Source organism: Paralichthys olivaceus, chromosome 13, assembly GCF_024713975.1.
Source record: "Paralichthys olivaceus isolate ysfri-2021 chromosome 13, ASM2471397v2, whole genome shotgun sequence".
Classification (NCBI taxonomy): Eukaryota; Metazoa; Chordata; class Actinopteri; order Pleuronectiformes; family Paralichthyidae; genus Paralichthys; species Paralichthys olivaceus.
Window position 1 is genome coordinate 21503611 of NC_091105.1, and position 21203 is coordinate 21524813.

Here is a 21203-nt window from a genome sequence, read left to right on the forward strand (position 1 = left end):
AAGCAGTTAAGTGTCATGAGGCTGTAAATGTGTTGCTGCCAATGGGAGTTTTCTGGAAGAAAAGTAGCACAAGCATGGCTATTTTTACTGCCCTGTTGGAGGGAGTATATTGTGTTGAGAGGTCATTTTTCACCCCTAATGAGGAACTCCTGAGTGAGGAGTACGGCCTGTTTGACTTTACCCTCATCCTGACCTGCATGCCTCCTCAAATGTGTGATGCATTGGAGGCCTTGGTTTGAGAATGAAGCGTGAGTGGACGAGTGCTGATGGATGGTTCACACAGTCTCTACGCTGACGATAGACTAGTCTTCTGGTAAGCCTTCCCCATCATGGTGCAATGCTGACAACCAAGAGTGCAACAATAGCTGACTAGCTAATGTATGTTTATGTGGGTAAGGGGCGGGGGTGCTGGTAATAATTTCTGAAGAGACACTTTCAATGCACAGGTGAGGGATAGATGAGATTTTAGACAATGGTGGACTGTCTCTCAGTGTAATCCACAAAGACAAATGACATTCTGAGACAAGTCTGTTGTTACAGCTTGCACACACGAAATCAATGTTGTACTGTGTTTTCAACTCAGATCTACTAACTCCTAAATCTAAATGTTATCCCATGTGATTGTTTTGATAGTTCATAGCAGTAAACACTAAGAGAACATCTAAACTCTTGCCAACATAAACATAAATCAAGACCAACTGTAATTATTCATTCTAAATTTAGAGATCAATCATCTCTCAAAATCTTACCAGATTTATTAAATGCTCAGCATAACATTCTGTGGTTGAAGACTTATTATTAGGGTCTGGACCACAAGCTGGAAAGTTTACTTTTTGATATCCCCCGTGCTTGTTGGTTGAGGGCAGTTAACCACATGTTCGTTATGTTGGAAGAATGCTACATTTGTCCAAATTCATTGTTCAAGCTCCAATTGACTCTGCACAAGTGTGCTTTGTTCGTTAGACAGATCTTCTGGAACACGATAGTGAGGGCATGTGTGGGCAGGAATGAGTGCATCAATATGTCTGCCGATTCAGACAAGACAGAGTGAAAGTTAAGAGAAGGGTTCTTACCTTTATCAAGTGCTTGTTCACCCATTTTGTGAAGGTCTTTTTCTGTACTCGATCTCGTTCATCTGCAAGACAGAGAAACCACAGACGTGAGAGGTGTATGAAGAGAACCCCCAAACCTAACCCTGTTAGAAATGAATTTTCTCCTATAAAGAATAAAATGTGTGACTTTTAAAATAACAGCATATGATTTATGCATTCTTTTACATCAAGTTTCCGTTTCAGGTTTCATTTACTTTATATAAAAGCAGCAAACAAGGAAAACCCCAAGATACCAGACGTGTTTGATCGGGTGGAAAAACACCTCTCGACTTGTGCGCGCCTGCATCTGAGTCAGACGGCATCAAATCCTGCTCACTGACGGCAGATGCACCCCGAATGCAACATTTGCAAGGTGGTGTCTCACTCTAACACAGCTGCCACCATGTGCTCTTGGACAGAAAAGTAAAGGATCCCACGCCAAAGGCAACATGTAGTGTGAAAACACTCTGTGTGAACGTCTGCAAGACGAGGCATAACTATTAGAGAGTGCAATTTTCCAACAAGAAACAACTAGATCCTGACGAGGGACGCACCTACTAAAACAACAAACCCGCATACCTGCTGTGATGTGTCCCTATTGGAGTTCAAGGCAAAAAACCATGAGGTGTGTCACTGCAACATTTGTGGAGACATCAAAGTGTTTCCAGCTCCCTGATGGGAACTGATCTGAAGGCTGTGGTTTGATGCGTATGTTGTAATTCAAGTTTTTTCTTTAATATGGAACTCACCTTCACTGACTCACACAGCATTCACATTGCACTGGAGTGACCTCAAAACAACAAAGCCCTCTATCTTATCAGTTTAAGGGTAGTGATCCAACTACCTACTGTATAATAACACGCCCAGCACTGAAACGCTCTCGAATTCAACTTCAACATTAAATCCATGCCCAGAGGCTACGTTTGTTTTCTTAGGAGGGTGTCAGCAACGACTTCTTCAAATGTGTAACGGAAGTTTGTTTCCATGGAAACCTCATATAGAGACCATTAGACTTTAACCTTATTTATCATTTAAACCAATAGGGGCTGCGCCTCATGACGCAATCTCTGTGTGGCTCCATTTCCTGTCGAGGGGGCAAAATGTCCCACAGTGTGGACAGAGAGGTGACACACACACATACACACACACACACAGTCACACCGAGGGCAGCAGGGAAATAATGCTGGGATGTTTCACCATCTCTGTAGTGGACTAAAGCAGTTTCCCATGGGAACTGCACCCTGAACTGTGAGTCTCTGCATTCACAGCGTATTACTCAGTAATGTTTGAAGTAACGCAACTCTTTGTGGACTCAGTGCTCTTCACACGTGAATGGAGTGCGGGTGGATAGGGGCTGCATAAACTTCCAAGTATCAGATGTCATCCAGACACAAAGAGCTTTCAGTGAGGTGTGGTGTTTATGGTCCAAAACAGCACGGAAGTCAATAGCACACAAAGTACTGTAACTTGTGCATTTACTTAAGTACAGTACATGAGTTTGAAAGTTATACTTCACTACACTCCAGAGGGAATGTTTGTACTGACTTATTGGATTTTCTTTAACTATGCAACCATTGTTTCTAGTTAATTCAACGCTTACAATTTTGCAGGCAAAACAAATAATGTATAAAATATGAAGCGCTGTTGTAGATATAATTAAACTGACTAGATTATTCATGCAAGATATGCAACTTTGATAAATTTTTCTGCACAACTTTACATGGGGTACATTTAATTTTTTGTTTAATGAATAGAATATTTCTTCGTAATCTAATTTCTAATCTATCTTAATAAAAGATTGAAATACTCGGAAGAACTGTAAAATGTCATCAGTTTGAAAAGTTAAAGGGGAAAAACAAATTTGGAAAAATAAGGAAAAAAATCTAACACATCATTCATCCAAGGTGCAACATAAGTTTCAACTCAAAACACATTAATGTCACGTAACAAAAAATGGTGCATGTGCTTTGCTGCCCAATTTACTGAGAGGAAGCAGCTGATGCATTAGATACAAGAGTAGTATCCTGCTTTAAGTAGCTGGGTGGGGAATTCACTCCAATCAGGACAACCACATCCATCATTTTTAAGATGTCAGACTGCTCCAGATCATGTAACATCAGTCAAATTTGCCCGTAACAAAAGAACCGCCATTGACAGCTGAGCCTACTGATGTAGAAAAACCAAACCTTATTCAACAAGCTGACCAAAAAAAGCCTTAACATCAACTTCGTCAGGCCCTTGCAAACAAAAGCCTGCAACCTGAACACTGTACAATGCTGAAATTACATTAAATGCTTCCTGGAACATTTAATTCCTGCCCGGCAGCTTCTCAAACACATGGAAACACATAAATCCAGATTAACGTTTGCAATTAAGCTGTTTTCCATTAACTGCCACCATACTGGTACCTTTCCTGCCGTCTGTAGCCTTCAGCATCCCTTGGTAATAACCATCGTCAGAGTGCATCCTCTCTTTGCCCCCGCTGTCAGTGGAGAAATTCCTGTACCTCTGCTGCTGAGAGGTCATTGTCACTGATAGTCAGCACACAATAATAATCCTGATGATAAAATATCCTTGGCGGTTTTCCCCCTTGATAGGTACTTCAGCTTTTCTCGCGTCTATATCTGTCCCACTGGCCCTCAGCTTGTCCCAGAGTGTGCAGTCCTGTGGCTTCAACGCAGCACGTCACAAACCTATGATTTCTCCCTCCTTCTCTCCTCTCAACCTCCTCACTCCCTCATTGGTTCCGGTTCTGCCCTTCTTTTTCCTCCTTATGTTTTTTTTTTTTTCTTTCCTCTTTTTCTCTCCGGCTTACTCTATTCCTTTCATAGCAAATAGTGCCTGTGGGATACGAAGTCTGGGCCTGTCCTTGTGTGTGTGATGTGCGAGTGTGTATTTAGTGGTGTGAGTGTGCAGAGGACATGGTGGGTAGGGCTCTAAACACACCCCTTCCTCTAGCAATCTAAGGCGAGGTAGAGGAGGGAAAGGCGGGGATGGATGAGGTGTGGTAACTTGCAGGGACTATCACTTAATTGCCTCATTTGCGCAAGAAAATACAGACACAAGCTGAGTCACCAGGGATAATAAAAAAATCATAAAAGTTGGTGCTGATAACTTATTATTCGTTATGTAGAACAAATAGGATTCAAATGGATAATTTACAATGCACACACAGAAGTAACAGATATCCAACAAGTCTAACAAGGTTTTTTGAGTGACACGCACATACACCTCTTGGTAAATCATTATTTGTTCCCAGCATTCCTCAGACATATCTCATTAAGGATCACCAACCAACAAGGAAAAGTGGAAGGATGGGGATGGAATAGTTGTGGGAAGGGCGGCTTTAGATACCCGACAGCAATGCATGGCCTCACCAAGTCCTTCACTGATTTACTGAGAAATACAACTGCTTGTTATCAAATGTTTGACTGCGTTTGTGCATGTAAAGATTGGCCACTGCAATAAATCATTTAGATTGTATAATCCTGTGGTGAAACTGTGTGGATTTCTTTTTTTATCAATGCTTCTGTCTTGTCAGTGTTAGTCAGTTTCTCATGTCTGATAACAAACTGCATAGTTCTTGTTAGGCCTCGTCTCTCAGACTCATGATGATATTTGACTTGATGTGACCAGAATTGTTTTTCAGCCACATTCACTATCATTACAACACATTTCCTGCTTTTTGATATTTGATAAAAAAATTAAAGAAGACCATAGCATCACTTGTAAACCACAGCACTTTGCCACGAAGGCACAGACAGTGATTTATTATTAGGTATTATTTGAGCAGTTTTGAGGATTATTACTTTTGGTTCTCTGGAAAATTCAAAGACAACACACAGAAATGCACTTTAGCAATGAAATCAAATCTAAATTATATACAGAATTTCTTTTTTAGCAGTTTCATCAGCTACATTTCTGCTTAAGCAATCCTTTGTATGTTTTGCTCAACATCAAGTGCTCAAGTGGAAATGACACATATGGCCATAGCTGCAATATTCATGAGTGTATTAAATTAAAGAAAGGTGAACTTCATTGCTTATAAATGCAACTCTTCCTTTGTAAGAGGGATTTTTTTTTTTTTTTAAATAAAAGGACATCTATCTACATAGTATACTCTATGTCCTGACAGACAAGCTGCAGGGCAGGTTGTGTTCTGCCTTTGCTAAATCCTGCCCCTCGAGCCCCGAGGTGAATATAGATGCCATGTGCCCCACCCTGACTGACATCACTTTATCAGGCTTTTAAAACCACTTTTTCTTCTACAGTTTTGAAAATGACCTGTATGAACATGAAAGTACTTAATGTGTCAGTGTAAGTCTGTGTGTGTGTGTGTGTGTGTGTGTGTGTTGACTCATTTAAGCCACGTTAGCACATTTGAGACACACCTTTCTAGTTCTATAATGTCTAGGCAAGCAAAGGAATTAGGGAGTGGTGTGTGGTTAGTTGATTAAAAAAGGAAAAGCAATTGTAATGTTGTAGTACTGACTGAAATGATACAGGTAATTTTCAAACAGTGAAAGATAAGTTAGAGGGTCATTTCTTACAGCAGAACTAAATAGAATCAAACAGGACATTTTAGGGTTTTCAAGGCTATCTGAGATGCTGAGGCAACAGGAGAAAGTAACTGAGAACTCTGTGACGTCCGGTGGCAGTGGAACATTGACCGACACCCTCGGAGCTTGAGCTGGATTTCTAAACCTCACGGGACACACGAGCAGGAAACCCAGATGGGATCCAGAAAGTGTGGAACATCTTAGTCATGAGATCTTTCCTCCAAAAAGGAGGCATATCATTAAGGTCTCAACATGCTTATTACTCTGCTCCCTCATCTGGCTTCATCAAAACCAGATGGAGCACTTGGGCTTTTATAAAGGAGGAGTGTGGTGAAAATATGTGAAGAAAGCATTTTCTTTCTAAATGAGAAGTTTGAGGCTTGATCCTTATTTCTTATGATGAAAGTGACAGGGATGTTGGGTTTGTCCTTCCCACATTGATGTTGCATTATCAATTTGTTCTGTGTCTCGTATTGGATACTGTGTAGTGGATGAATTCGGACAGGGTGGGATTGTCCCAAATCAAACACACCCCTTGTATACACTCAATGAAATAACAATCATAACATGTGACCCGTCGCCCGCCAAAATATTACTGGCTGCTTTGCTGACTTAGAAATGAAAGTTTTACTTTCATGTGTGCCCATCAGACTTGGAAATTATGACCCCATCTGCTCCTTTGACATTGGCAGATCATCCTCTCTTTCCTCTAGAACTCGTCAAACTTCAAACCTCGGTCCTTCATTGGAAATTCAAAAACACACTGGTGCCCACGCCCCCTTCGACTATGCAACCAATATGCCTCCTGGGTCGTTATAGTGTCAGCATGAACATACTTATGTAGTCAAAGATGAGAAGTGAGTCACAGCGTAGACTTTGATACAATAAACTGACTTTACATGCTTTAATTCTGATACAAAATTTTTTGCCAATGTTGGTCCAACCCAACAATATAAGCTCAACATATATTGGATGGATTGGGATGGAATTTGGTACAAAACATTCATGGTCCTCAGACGATAAGTTGTACTGACATTGTTGTTCCTCTTGCACCATCATACTACTTTGGCTTTGAGTAAAGAAATCGCAACAATGTTTGGATTAAACCACCATCAGATATGTATTAGATATTCATCTTCCCCTTAGAATGACTTGTAATGACTTTGGTGATCCTTCATTTTCATCTTGTGCCATCTTCAGGTGAAAATACAAACTTAGGGTAGCATTCAACACTATCCGTAAATACAGTCTTGCAGAGCCAATAGCATGGCTGCAGGCACTTAGTTACGTTGCCAAACTCCATTATTCTCCCAATGGTTTAGTGTAATTATCATAAACAAGTATGTTCACCGCGCCTGTGGTTCTAAAAAACCTCATCTCAGTGAATAAAACTGTATCAGAATCACATGGATCTGACAGTCCATATCTTTTCTATTAATCTGGTAATCATAATCAAAAGTTACATAAAGGACACTATGATGTGTATATGCCTCTAATGGATCGTGGCAATTGCAGTAATTTAGGGTAACAACCAGCTTTACATTTAAGGATTATGTGGACTCCAAAAAAACACAAACAAATTAGAGGACAAAAGAATTCTGAGAATGTGTCATTATGGTTTTTCAAAGTGCTCAACTGCAAAGCAAATACAAGGGTTTGGAAAGTGGGAGGACAGAAAACACCTTTCATTGTGGAGGATAAAGAGCTGCAGAAGGGATTTGCTTTCCCAGATTAGGTAACATCTCCTCTACTACCATTTTCCTCATCCCTCTCTTCTTGAGAAGGGACGTCTTCGTCATTTGCGGTCTACTACAATATCTGGCCACCCCACCTAACAAGATAAAGGAATGTTGATAAAACTAGGAGCAGCCTAAACACACCCAAGATTATCACCTTGGTTGTTCTGTGAAGAGGAGTGAGGAGAGGCCGAGGAAGGTAGCTGCACCTGAATCACAGCACACACACAGTATTGTATTTGCTGTGTTTTGCAGAGCATCCAGACAACATGACTGTACTTTGGAGGGTTGGGATTCATAAATGTTATCCTAAGCTGGGATGCCCACTGCATGACTCAGACAGTCTGGCATGTGGCACCATATTTAAAACATGTTTAAACCATTTAGTTAAATGAACGAATGAATGAAAAATGTAATAGAGAAATCAGTCTTAGCCTTTGTCTACACTAATGCGGATATTTTCTCCCTAATTTACAGGCAGGGCCAGCATGTGGTGATAACGTCTACATGCAACGCAGTGGTCTAAATATTGAGCTTGTAAAACTCCTGAGAATTCCAGTAATGTGTTGTAATGATGCCAAATCTAGCTGCAATAACCTAACATTAAGAAACCGGTATATAGCCACCATTTTAGTTGTTGTTGCTGCAACGTCATAGATTCGTAAATTCTTTGAAGGGCATTTGTAAAATCTTAAACTTAAAACACCGTTTGTGTTTGGATGAGAGGCCCAAATAAAGAAGAAAAGGTTTGTTTCGTAAAATGTCTGCATTACTGGCGACAGATTGTTAAACACAGCAAAAGAAGGATACAGAGTCAAGGGCGGCTTGTTTTTCAGCCAAGAAAATGTAATATAATTGTGTTTAATTAGCTGTGAAGTGTGTTCAATAAACCAGGTATCATGCACGTGTTTCTAATCCTGTTCTTCAAAGGGAATAATAACAAGTCACTTTGAGTGACTGTATATTTGACGTTTTGGATGCTGGACACAAGCTCAAAACTCATCAGGCCGACACACAGGAGTTTCTAAGTGTCCGTTCTAATCACATGGATGTTTGTCATAACTCTACCATGACTCACAGTCCAGTCATCATCCGCACTGATCTCCAGCCTGACAGCCGACTTCAGATGAAGTCTTCAAAATTAGATCCAACGATGGAGCTGTGAACCCAATTTAACTCAGACTCAACAAGCCTGTGGATTAGCCACAGCAGCTGAGTTTTAATATAGCTCAGGGCTCTAGCTGCAGACGCCTCTGTGGAAAGCCCCACATCTGGGGATTGTGTCCATTACTGATGTGTCATTTGGTGATTTCTAATGTGGCAGGGTTTTGGGGGGGAAGTAGGTGAGGAAGATGAAGTCTGAATGGCACGGAGGACGACATTTAAAACAGCTTGTGGCGCCCTCTGCAGGTCAGAGCAACAAAACACTATACATGATTCTGAAAATGCAGTGCAGTTCAACGCTGAGGTAAGCGACTGTCTGCAATTCCAAAGATCAGAAGTCATATGACGTTTGCTTGAAATTAGAGCTGACGTTGTTTTTCATTGTGGTTCACCAAATGAGATGCCTGAATAAAGAGTAAGTCAGAAAACGTGGTGAGAGGCTGAGTTTTTAATTAACATCCTAAAAATTGCCTTTTCACGGCTGTAAATCTAAAATGGTCAAGACAGTGGCTTTGGATCTGATTACAACTTTTCCCTGCCTTGTTTCCTGCATTCACACAGTGTCTCTCTTCTTTTCTTTTTCCCCACTGCTTATTACTGTACTTTTTGTCTACTATGAACAACCACTGCTTAATTAGTAGCACCCACCTCTTCTTCTTCTCCTCCTATTGCAAACAAACACACCATACATCAGAATCTGTACAGCCCAGAAACTATGTATTTTCAAAATTCAAATACAAATGTTTGCTGAGCACGATTAGCTGATTTCTAGATTGATTATTCTATTGCTCAATAAAATAACACAACAAATAACCCCAAAAATGCCCATTGAAAGCCATATATTGCTTTTTTCCTGCCACTTGTTTTGTTTAAAAAGTAATTGATTTCCTTTTAATTAACTAATCAGCTTGCTCGGGGGTCTTTTTGTGTGGAGTTTGCATTTTCAACTTACAGTCCAAATAAATGCAGATTGAGGTTAGGTTCATTGTTTATTGGAGACTCTAATTTGACTGTAGGTGTGAATGTAAGAGTGAATGAATCTCTGTATGATGGCCCTTATGGCAATGTGTCCATTGTTTACCCCTCCTCTCACCCAATGTCAGCTGGGATTGGCTCCAGCCCCCCTCCCCTGACCTTAAAAGAATAAGCTGTATAGCTAAGGGAAGGTCACTTCAGCTACAGACTAAGTATCAAGTGATTAATTAGTCATAAATCAGAGCTAAAGTAATATGAAAAAAAGTCGTGGACAATTACTTGAAATATTTGTCTTCATTTGGAAGCCTGGATCACATAGTAGGTCTTGTATTTCCCTAGTAATCAATGTAGTGATTTATTATGATCTTTTTTCCATATGCTATCTCAGCCTTGGGAGTTTCCAAACACATGTAAATGTGGAAAAAAAGGGAAGTTGAGAGACGTTTCTATGGCAGCAGACGATGACAAACACACAACACCAAGTGCTGCAGTATAGGCTGCTCTGGCTGAGATTCACTCGCGGCTGTATTTTTAGACACAGAGGTGGAGGAGTCTCCGATGACTGAACGATTTGACGTGGAAAGGAAAACACCTTCCTCCAACCGCCATACTTTACTACTTCTCTTAGTGAAGCCAAAGCAGTTAAATAATTTAACCACTAGATGGGGCCAGAGCACAACCACACCCCACTGCCTCCCGGATGAATTCTGCTACTATGACACTCCCGCTGCAGAAATAAAAATATGGAAAATAAGGAATCATTAAAAAAAATGGAAAAAAAGATCAAATAAAAAGATAATTTTTTTCATCTGTAATAGTTTTATGGTCATGTTATGAAATCAGACAAAGGGATTTATCTGGAGTGTAGCAAAACGCACTGGTCAATGAGAACATTTTCCTGAAACAAAGGACCGACAAAACCATATTTACAGGCTTTAGTTAATAACACACTCATTATTTGCATAAAGTAGCATGTTTTTATTTCTAGAGACATGTAGGGATCATTACTGCTATAGAAACAAGAATCATCCCATTAATAATTTCACACATTTGAAAAGAAGAGAGAAAAAAACAAGCTCACTTAAAACTTACAGTATATGTGAGCTGTTGATCTTCATGTATAGTCACACATGTCTATTTCCCAGTCAACCTTTCTTAAAACCTGACACGCTGCTCCTGAACCTGTTCATAAAGATAATGCTGCACAGAGATGACCATAACAACCACATCTATTGCAGTTACTTATTTACAACAAGACAATACTATAAGCTTCATATATTGAACAGCGAGCCTTTCAGCTGCGACCTCTAGTTTAAATCGAACTGCACATCTGTTATTGTGCTCAGGCACTTTCCATAATGCCTCCTCCCATCATAACTCAGGTGTGCTAAGGTACCTGTGGATGGTCATATAACATTTGCATTGCGTTAGACTGTGGCATTTATTGCAGCAGGAGCCGGAGGCGAACCTCTGTTCATCTCTTTACGTTCAAAAATGTTCCGCGCAGCCTGTAATTACACAAGTTGAGAGACGCACTGATATTGTGATGGTGACAACATACGATCTGAGAAGAAATAAAAGTACCACCGAGGTATAATTATAAAATAGACTGCATTCTTGTACTTTATATCTATTTACTGAATGTAAAGTTAGTCACATTACATAAAAAAAAGTTTGTCTCAAGGCAGAAAGTGCAGAATCTTTATCATTAAAATATTTAAAAATACTTACTTTAAAATACATGTATTAACAAAAAGAAATTAACTGTATTCCATTAAATTGAATTATAGTGGAATAAAAAATAAATTTGGCTGCAATAAAAATAAAGAAATAAAATCGATAAGGGAAAAAAAAGCAGCATGTTAAGGAGTAATGAAATCTGTATATGAATATTATAGGATTGCAGGATTTAACCAGTGAATACAAATTATAAAATCACTTGCACAAAGAAGTGCAACCTAAAACTATGAACCTTTCTCTAGGCCTGACTCTGGTAGTAACAACCACGTTGTTCCACCATGCTGGAAACACCAAACACAAATATTGAAATTCATCCCCACCCATAGTCATACATCCACTCTCTGCCCTCACCTGCACAACACATCTTACTGTACAGAAACATGCTCCTCTCTCCGTACGAGCTCAACTCGTGCAACAATTTCCCTCGCTTGTGGTTCCTCAATGCAGCCATCACAGTTCTGGTGGAGACGTGCACAACAAGACCCCCCCCGTAGTAGCCGTGCGTTTCAGACACACAGTGCCAGCTGGGGTAGGGAGGCTCAAAAAAGAAACGAGAGCCACTTAATGAAAGGTGAAAGTCAGAGAGTGTGCCCTGCCCCTATCTTTAATGGACAAAACAAAAGATAACAGACAGGTAATTCAACATTACTGTCACGTCCTCTTTGCCTGTTGTTTGTCATCGGATCTTTTTTTGGCAACAGTGTCAGGTTGCATTTTATTAGATGTATGAAAGAGACCACTTGGCTCATTAACGTCAAAGTGTTTCCTCCAGTTACTTTTTATGATTTGTTTTCTACTCAGGTCAAGGACTGGACATAAAGGGATGCAAACTATTGTGCTTTTAAAATGTTAGAACTGCACCGCCCTTAAGTCCCCTATTTAGTCTTGAGTCTGACATTTGTCCAGAGTCCGTGTATTAATTTTAGTTTATGCACACAGGCTGTGTGCACATTGTGATTGTGAAGTGTCACATACTCATCAGCTGCATCACTTTTTTGAACTGAAAAAAAATAACAAACAATAAACTATAATTGTGTAATGATTTTAGGTGTGTTCAAAGTATGCAGTTCACTTCAGCTGACAGCCACACACACCTACTGTTGCCACTCATCGGAAGGGCGTGACAGTTTAGTGCAGGGCACAGCTGAGCTGTTCCCAGGTCGCATTTAAAAGGGAAAGTGACCTAAATAAGCTGAGTTCTCTTCTTACAGGACAACGTCCTCTGACCTCGGACTGAACAGGAAGCTCTCTGATGTCCCACCTGCTGCACTGACACAATCACTCACACAGCAGCATCTTTCATTCACCTGCTCGGAGTCTTTTCTTTTCTTTTTTACCATAAGTACAACAAATTGTTAGTTGTAGTAAGTTGCCAATTTTAATAATTTCAAAATGTGGCAAAAAATGACTAATGACTCTTGTAGGGAAAATACTGCTGTGGCATTAAAAAACATGGTTTGTCCTTTTTATTCTTTACATTTTTTTATTTTTTTTATTTACATCCATTTCATTTTAATAACCAGACAAGAGCATAACTTTTTGCCAAGTCTAGCATTTAATGCACAACAAAAAGTTTGTGTCATAAACCAGTGATCAAATACCTGAAGTGCCTCTGAGCAAAGTGACAAAACCCACCAACAACCACTTCTACCTCGCAATCAATTCAATCATCTTTTTTCATTTCATTTCATTCATTCATTCAATGAGAAGTTGCATTGTTTTTTAAATTTAATAAAAGGTGTAAAAACAACAATTGTTCACTGTTGGGATTGTGTTACCTTCATTATCATCACAGAGAGTTGGGATATTTGTTTCCATGACAACAATAACTGAGCAGAGGTGACTGACCTCTAGAGACTCACAGTCTGAAAAAAGTGTCACATGATAAATGACTCAAGGAACATGTAAATGGAGTGGTATTCGATAATGAACAGATGTTTTCTATAGAACATGAACTCTATACAACCATATACAAAGGCCACAGTTATAAACTGACGCTGACGCATCAGCATCTTTAGGTAAACTGCTGATGTCACTGTTTACTCTATGAACTACTGAGAGCTGACAGATCTATAATGGAGGAGGGGTATGAATACACTCCTTTTCCATGGTTTCACTCCTGCTCATATATATGAATCAGGTCTAAATGAGTCTATATGTGCTGCATGTGGGTTGTTCTCACTCACTGGAGTCTGTTCACTTTTCCCACAGAACATGCTGTGTCCAAAAGTCCTGTTGAGTTCCTCCGTGGCAGGAGTTCATTGTTTGTATTATGACTCATACCTACTTCTGCACCAGTGGCAGTCACAGTGGAGCAGGCAATTGAGGCTGTGTACATACACTCATGGAAAAAATACACACACACACTGGTGTACAGTAAGTGGAAGCTGGATTTCTCCGCTGTGGGATTCAGGCTGTGGCCGTTTCCAGGAAGTTTGCTGGCTTTTCCACAAACTAGTCCAAAGCCACAGCCAGAAACCAAATCACCGCTGCCCACACAGCTCTGTGAGGGCCTGACATCCATCTCTAAAGGAGCACTATGCTTGGCAGCATGCATGATTAAATTACACTCGTGGCCTTAGCATGTCAAACAGGATGTTGTTCTTTACCAGCGCTGTGAAAAATGACTTTGCAAATTCTCAGCTCTTAGCTCCTCTGGAGAAAAGCTGGTGTGAGGGTTTTATTTAGCTAAAAGAGACACATGTTTAACCTCCTGTGCCTGAGAATAACACTGAGGAGAATTCTTCACAGACCATAGTAAGCAAAGCAAAATTGAATTTCCCATTAAGAACCTGAATCTTTAGTCTGATTAGCTGTTGCTGTGACAACTGAAGTGATACTTTGAAAATCTGCTACACTATATCTTGCCTGGCCCCTGGGGTTGACATGCCTTCCTTCACAGTCTGAGAAAGGGAAAACAAACACAGATGAAAGGTCAAAGTTCAGAGGGAGAATGCCGACTGATGGGCCTCGTGTGTGACACTCAGTATTTACAGTCTGACTTGGCCACGCCCCCTTTCCTAGTGACCTTTTAGACGACCTCATTTCCACAGGGTCGGGAGAGAATGTTAACTTCCATGTTATCACCACACCGATCTGAGCTCGCAGTGCTCGGACGCGGACAAAATCCCAGCGGTGCTGTAATAGGTGATAGCGCAAGCTGAGGAGCTAGTGAGTGCATAGAGGACAGAGCTGTCATCATGCAGAATGGACGCCAATGGACAAGGGGACAGTTAAGACCAGAAATCCCCCATGAAGAGCACAGATGATCAGGGACACCAGCTGCCGTCCCTTTAACTCGACAGCATCTCGGACAATAAGACATTACGATGTCAATGTAGAGTAAACATCAACTCAGTCAGATTTCAGTCATTGGAGGACAGTCGCGTGACTTATGACTACATCAAAAGAATCACATTCATTTTAGGATAAGGGATATTGCATCTGTACAAAAAATAATGTCCCTGTGAATGTAAGAGTTACTTCAAACCTGATTTCATCCAAGTCAAAATACATCCACAATATCTTTCTATTTTGGACCAGAAGTGATTCAACTAGTTTCACTTAAGACCATCATGAATTAAATGTAGGGGTATGACAGGTACGAAGGAAGGAAGGAGCCTCCATAATTGAAGACAGGATTAAGTATGCTTTAGAGAATAACCCTCTATGCCACGTTCTCTCAAACTAGAGGCAGCGACAGTAGGTATAGTCTTTACCACAGCCAAGCCGAGTGAAACCAGGGTGTTTGTAGTTTTATTACAGCTTACTAATATCTGATGTTTGAGAAAGAACTACAACACAATGACATTACAAACTACACAAGACACAAAAAACGTTTTTTACTCCGACTCACGTCTTGAACTGAGTTACAGCTAAACTACTATATTATCTCAAGGCCTGTTTACTCACCTAGTCCTTTTTACCAGTCACCTATCTCTCAGACACTATCTTAAATTAGATTACATTAGTGGAAACTTTCCCTAGAGGCCATATCAATTCCTTTATCTATATATGAAGTATATCAGTGAACCCTGATATCTGTATTACTCATACAATGACGATTGGTATAAAATATTACTGCAATCCATGTAGTCATTAAGATATTTCACATAGTTCAGAGAAAGTTGGCGATGTGCCTGACAAAGAGCTTGTGTGGCTAAAATCAGTGTGTGATGGACTTGTGCGTAACATGCCTCACAAACAAAGGCTGATGTGAAGCCACAGGATCAGATGACTTATTGTTTATTTGCAATATTATAGGACATAGTCTGTTGGGAGTTCTACGCATACACAGATTTAATATTTCTTAAGGGTAAATCCTGGATAAAGTCTTCAAAGTGTTGCCAATGAACACACACGTGGACACACACACACACACACACACACACACACACACTCTTTGATCTATAACCACAATGACTAGATACGTTAGATATGAGGCATTGCTGTAATAGCATAGCATCCAACAAAAGAACACCAGCTATGTTCAGGTGGGTGGAGCTTGTGCTGGCAAAATCGAAGACCTTCTCACGCTGTCTGAGAGTAATCAGAACTTAATCCCTTTGCAGCTCCAAGTAATAACAGTTTCTTCATATCTGCATGTGGCAACATGGCAGCGTGACACTGGAGGGCCCCCAGTGGCCCCTTCGAGCAGTCACTGTGTCCAACGACTGACAGCTTCCACAGTTACACATGAATGTGACTAATGCAGAGGGTAAACATGCCACACGTGAAGTTCATATGGATTAGTAACATGACTTGGGCAGATCAGTGTCAAGAATAATTCTTGCACATGATAAACAAGATAAAGACATTCAGAACACAATCGTATCATTTGTAGCAGTATTATCAGCATTGAGACAGGCAGAGGAAGAGATAAAGCGAATATGCTACTCTTAATTGCTTATTTAACCTTTTAGCCAAATATCTTTGGAGAAGCTATCTTACCTTGCCTCTTGTGTTTTCTCAAGCGCCAAAATATAATCAGGGAGACTAAGTGCCCCAAAACCACCAGGGCGGGGAGAGTGGGTCCTGGGGGCTTTGCAAGCATTTGTTGGGACAAAGAATTATAAGTTATAGGAGATGAGAGGGATTGAGTGTGGGCTGCTGTGACAGGTGGGCCTTAACTCAGAGGGGTTGGGGGTGAATGAGGGAGTGGGACAGCATGGGCGTGTATGGCAGCAGGGACATTTTTAAAAAAGGACGCCCCCCTCCAAGCTGAAATTCCTGCTGTTTTCCCGACCCTGGAGCTATGACTGAAAGTCTTCCTCTGACCTGCTTCTCCTGATGGTTCAGCTGTTTTCAGACATTTATGACATAGACACTTAATGTTCTCAAGAAGAGCACAGGAGTGTTTTCCTAATCCAAATTCATCTGTTACCAGTGATTTTGCAGGATGAAAGAGAACTACACAAGTTTTTACTGGCTTTTTATTGGTTATGGCTATTTAAATAAATATTTTTTTATTTAAATAGCCACATTGTTATGTGACATGAGTTTTGCTAACTGCATCACTGGCAGAAAATCCATTACTAAAACAAAAAAGGTAAAACCCAATAAAGACATGTCCCTAGGTCAGTCCAGCTCATTGTTTCATCCAGTCCATCCAGAGTGAAAAGACTTTGTAATTACAATACCCTCCAAAATAATACTGAATCTTTTTACTTGATTACATAAAAAAACAACTATCATTTAAAATGTAATAAAAAAACACTAACTATTCTAACAACATAAATCCCACCACAGCATTGATACTGAACAGAAGATTGCTCCTGCTTTTATAGTTGAAATCTGAAATAGCTCAAACAGAAACACACAGCTTTTTCTGTAACACACGAGTAAACCAAAGGTTTGAGTAAAATACACTTTTTACAAGTTGCCCCTACTTGTTGACACCTATCAGATGGCAGACAGACAGGAAATACACCTCCTAAAGGTGACGGCAAGAGGGGTGGTGATGGTGTTGGGGGGGGGGGGTGACATTGCCTCCACTGCCCTCGCCAACTTCTGTCCACAATTCCACATACCACTGAATAAAGGAAAACTGATGAGGCAGCCAACCGAGTCCGTCACATTGTGGACGGGATTAAATATGGAATACAATCCGTTCTGCCGTGGGTGAAGGTTGTCATTTGTTAAATGTGAACGTGTGCGTGTCGTGGTTGTATTTAGTGAGTATGTGCACCGACTTCAGCCAAGAACTCAGCCAACAGCCTGACAGACAAACACGGTTAGACGCAGACAGACACACCACAGCAACCCCACTCTGCGGACCTACCAGGTATGATCTTCATCTAAGAGACAGGGAGGAAGAGGAGGATGAGGGTGAAGAAGAACAAGAGAGCTGGACAGAGGGGGAACTAAGAGAAGGACAGGAGAGGCTCCTGTTTGTTTGCTCGGGACCGTCTTGTTTCTCCCTTGTGTTGGATTTTGACAGCCCTGCGCCTGCTGCTTGGATCCGTCAGTCTGCTTCTCCCGTGGCAAACAGGAGGAGGGACAACAAGTCAAGCCTGCATGGGAAGGGGGCAGAGGCGAGGGGCTCACAGGGCAGAGAGGAGTGGGTGGCCCGGGGGGTGGGGTGGTGGGGCGGTGGGCTGTAGCTGACTGAGGGTTATTAATATCCACCAGAGCCAGATGATCACACAGTGTCACAGTTAGAAACTGATGGTAGTGCTGTGGCGGGACACTTGGCCACGCTCGTCCCTTAGAGACACCCCCCCTCAACAAACACAAGCAGACCCCCCCCCTCTCCCCCCTCTCCCCCCTCTCCCTCTCTCTTCCGCTCTCTCTCTCTCTCTCTCTCTCTCTCTCTCTCTCTTATATGATACTGCTGGCAGGTTTATTCTGTGATATTATGTCACATCTCTCAGCCAGAAAAAAAGAAAGATCTCAAGTGACTGATTCCACTGGGTTACAACATGATCAACATATGCGACATTCATCATTGGGACATAATATTGTCAGCACTCATAAAAGTAGACTCTTCACGACCACAGCACAAGAAGCATGGCTTTCTAAATGATTGTAAAACATAGAAATACGTGATACAGTCAGAGAAGAAACACATCTTTACAGTTTAAATGTTTAGCTTTTTTCTATTTGTAACTCATGGCACTTCTAATTCCTGCTCTTCTAGAAAAGTCATATGACACATCAACTATAATAAGATCGACACTTAAAGTCTGACGTTTAAACTTTAAATAATATGGATTAAACTGGATGTGCTCATTGGTATTAATGGGAAAAAGCACAGGTGGTAACAGTCAGTGGACAGAAATAGCAACAAAGTGAGTAAATATAAAAACAGAGTGGAATATTTACAAAAATCTGATTGCTCCACACTAAACGTCCATCAGCATTTTCAAAATTAGTGATGGACAGATGGAGAGAATGACCGTAGCTTCCAGTGCTCATCCCCTGTTGCTTTAGGGATCAACGCAATGCACAACAATATCTAAATATAGCAACTTCGAATATAAGCATATGGCTTGGTCAATTGTAGTGTTGACAACTGGCCCTGTTTCTCAGTAATGCTAAAAGCCATTCCACTGAGTGTGTGGAGAGCAGAGCCGGGGATTGTCTTCCCTCATGAAACATGGACAGTATAGATGGATAAGATGTGCACAGATGAAGGCAACTATACCCAGAAACCATGGAGGAGGATTTACAGAGGATCAAAAGGGAATACCTCTATATACATCCTCATGTGCCTTCATGAACTTCTTTGCTCAACAGGCGCCTCATGTGCATATCATTCATGTTAGGACACACAGCCGAAAGGTATTCTAAGCTTGTGCCTATGGGGAAATACATCTCGTCTCAATCTAGACCTATAAAGTGCAGAAGCTCCATTTTGTTCACACTTCTGTAATAACTGATCTTAAATAAGCAGGTGCTGAAGTGTCTCTTGAGAAATTGCAGCATAAATAAGGGTCAAACGTAAAGGTCAAACACTTTGATTAGCTGTAAAATAAGGATAAATGGACCCTACAGAATACTGAACATGTGGAGGCTTAATCTTGAGAAAAGAAAAAATCCTCTAATGTTGAAGTCATGTTAGTCATCGTCTGTAATAAGGCTCCACATGTACCTTGGGAAATGACTAACATCATAACCATTTTGGCCAAACTCAATATCTTCCACATGGGATCAATGTCTCAGTTTCCAGGGTTTGGCCTGAAGTGTGTTAATTCAACAGTAGTCTTTCATTTCTGAAATAAATATTTATTACAATTTAGTAATGTTTTCCCCTGCCCTCTTTCTCTCTGAAAGAGTCATGAGAACATTGCTCTGCTCCTATTCAAAACTGGTTAACCTATCTTCTGTTGCTTCAGTTAAAGTCGGTCTCAGGCTGCTTCGTTTCACCTACAAAACGTCTGCTCTCTCATTTCCGCTCTCGCTCTTAGATTTTTGTGAAATGACCCGGTCACAATTTCCGAACCAACAAATTTGCCACACATATTGGTGACAAATGAAACTGCCACTGCCTCACTGCGGCCATGTTCACTTTACCATGTTCAATGAGTCACTCTCCAGCATGGATTGGATTTTAATCAAATGGTCCTTTACTTCACATTTAAGTATATTTGAAGCATCAAAAGCACTGTAGGCAAAAAATACTGATACATTTCTTGTTACGTCATAAATCAACGCACAGTGTAAAGTCATAAATCACAAGAGGCTGTGGGTTCATATCTTATCTTATTTAAATCTCCAGTAATCTCACAGTAACATTAGCTGAGCTTGGAATACATTGGTGTAACATTTGACACGACATAAGATTTTCAGACCCTTTTTTTACACATGCAAATATTCCCACCATCACCCATTCCTGTTTTTCTTTTATGGTGTGTCATAGTTAGCAGAAATTACCTGTGTTCACTGCCCATAATGGACGCTTTAATATAGCAAATGTGCCCACAATGAGGCAGGGACAACTTCGTAGGTCAATGTCATCAGTGGCATATTGGTTGGGGACTGTTGCTGCGACAGACTCTGCTAATGATGTTACAATTACCTGCCATTAAATTTGATATTAAACAGTGTGCTCGCCAACACGGCAGTTCCAACTGGCAACTAAATGTTGGAAGATCACACGCAAATGGCTCATCGGAGAGGATTTTGTTTTGGTTGCTCATTACACTGTGTAATCACAGTGCACATTACAGTACTATAAGTTTCACCGAGGCCACGGAGATTTTCACATTAACTGTTTTGGACCGATATCATAGAAGTGATGTCTCTATCAAGTTTCATTCTGATTATTTCTGTATTTTCAGCACTGACTCTTGTATCAACTCCCTCCCATTGTCACAACTGTACCTACGCTGCCAACTCTCAACACAGTCTACTGAAGGACAGAATGACTTTGAGCGTCCATTATGTTCCCCATTCTTTTCTTTCTCTACTGAAAAAGGTCAGGCTCATAACTCGAGCCCGAGTGAGTCATGACATCAAAATGATGTGCCACCATAATGAAAGGCACAGATCTGTAGCAAACTGTAGCTGCTCATTTATCCAACCATGCAAGAATGCATGGGCATGATTTTAGAGATCAAAACATGGAGGACCTCAGTGGCATGTCTGGGAGTATAACTGGCCTTTGTGCCACGAGTGGGCAGCTTTCAAACAGACTCTCAACCAGCTTCTACACAACTGCACAATACATACAGCACCCTCCATTCAACACAAAATCAAAAGTGCCACACGAAATACAAAGTATTCCCTTCGATTCCAAACCAGCTTAAAGAGTCCTTGTTTTGAAAGCAACACCCAAGTAGCACAAGTTGTTTTTTAAATACTTTCCCTCTTGCTGGTTTCCACATGACGGACACAATGCAATAGAAAAACTGCTCAGTAGTACATATACTTGACGGCAGTTATATCTCAAGGGTATAACTGATTCTGCTGACAGCTATTTAATTTGCTGCATACCG

At 40.8% G+C, this 21203-nt stretch overlaps 1 protein-coding gene across 34 annotated transcripts in view; it reads right to left on the bottom strand.

Moving 5' to 3' along the window:
* The window catches only part of plecb (plectin b), a 126989-nt gene that overhangs the window by 36474 nt on the left and 69312 nt on the right, over positions 1-21203 (bottom strand). For 28 of the 34 annotated variants that reach the window (XM_069537946.1, XM_069537944.1, XM_069537947.1 and 25 more), the window contains one exon: positions 1074-1135. In XM_069537946.1, coding sequence (XP_069394047.1) covers positions 1074-1135 — 62 coding nt within the window. Of the gene's footprint in view, positions 1-1073; positions 1136-3499; positions 7971-17545; positions 17756-21203 lie in introns of those variants that run through there. The other 6 variants (XM_069537956.1, XM_069537952.1, XM_069537950.1 and 3 more) reach the window with 2 other exon arrangements.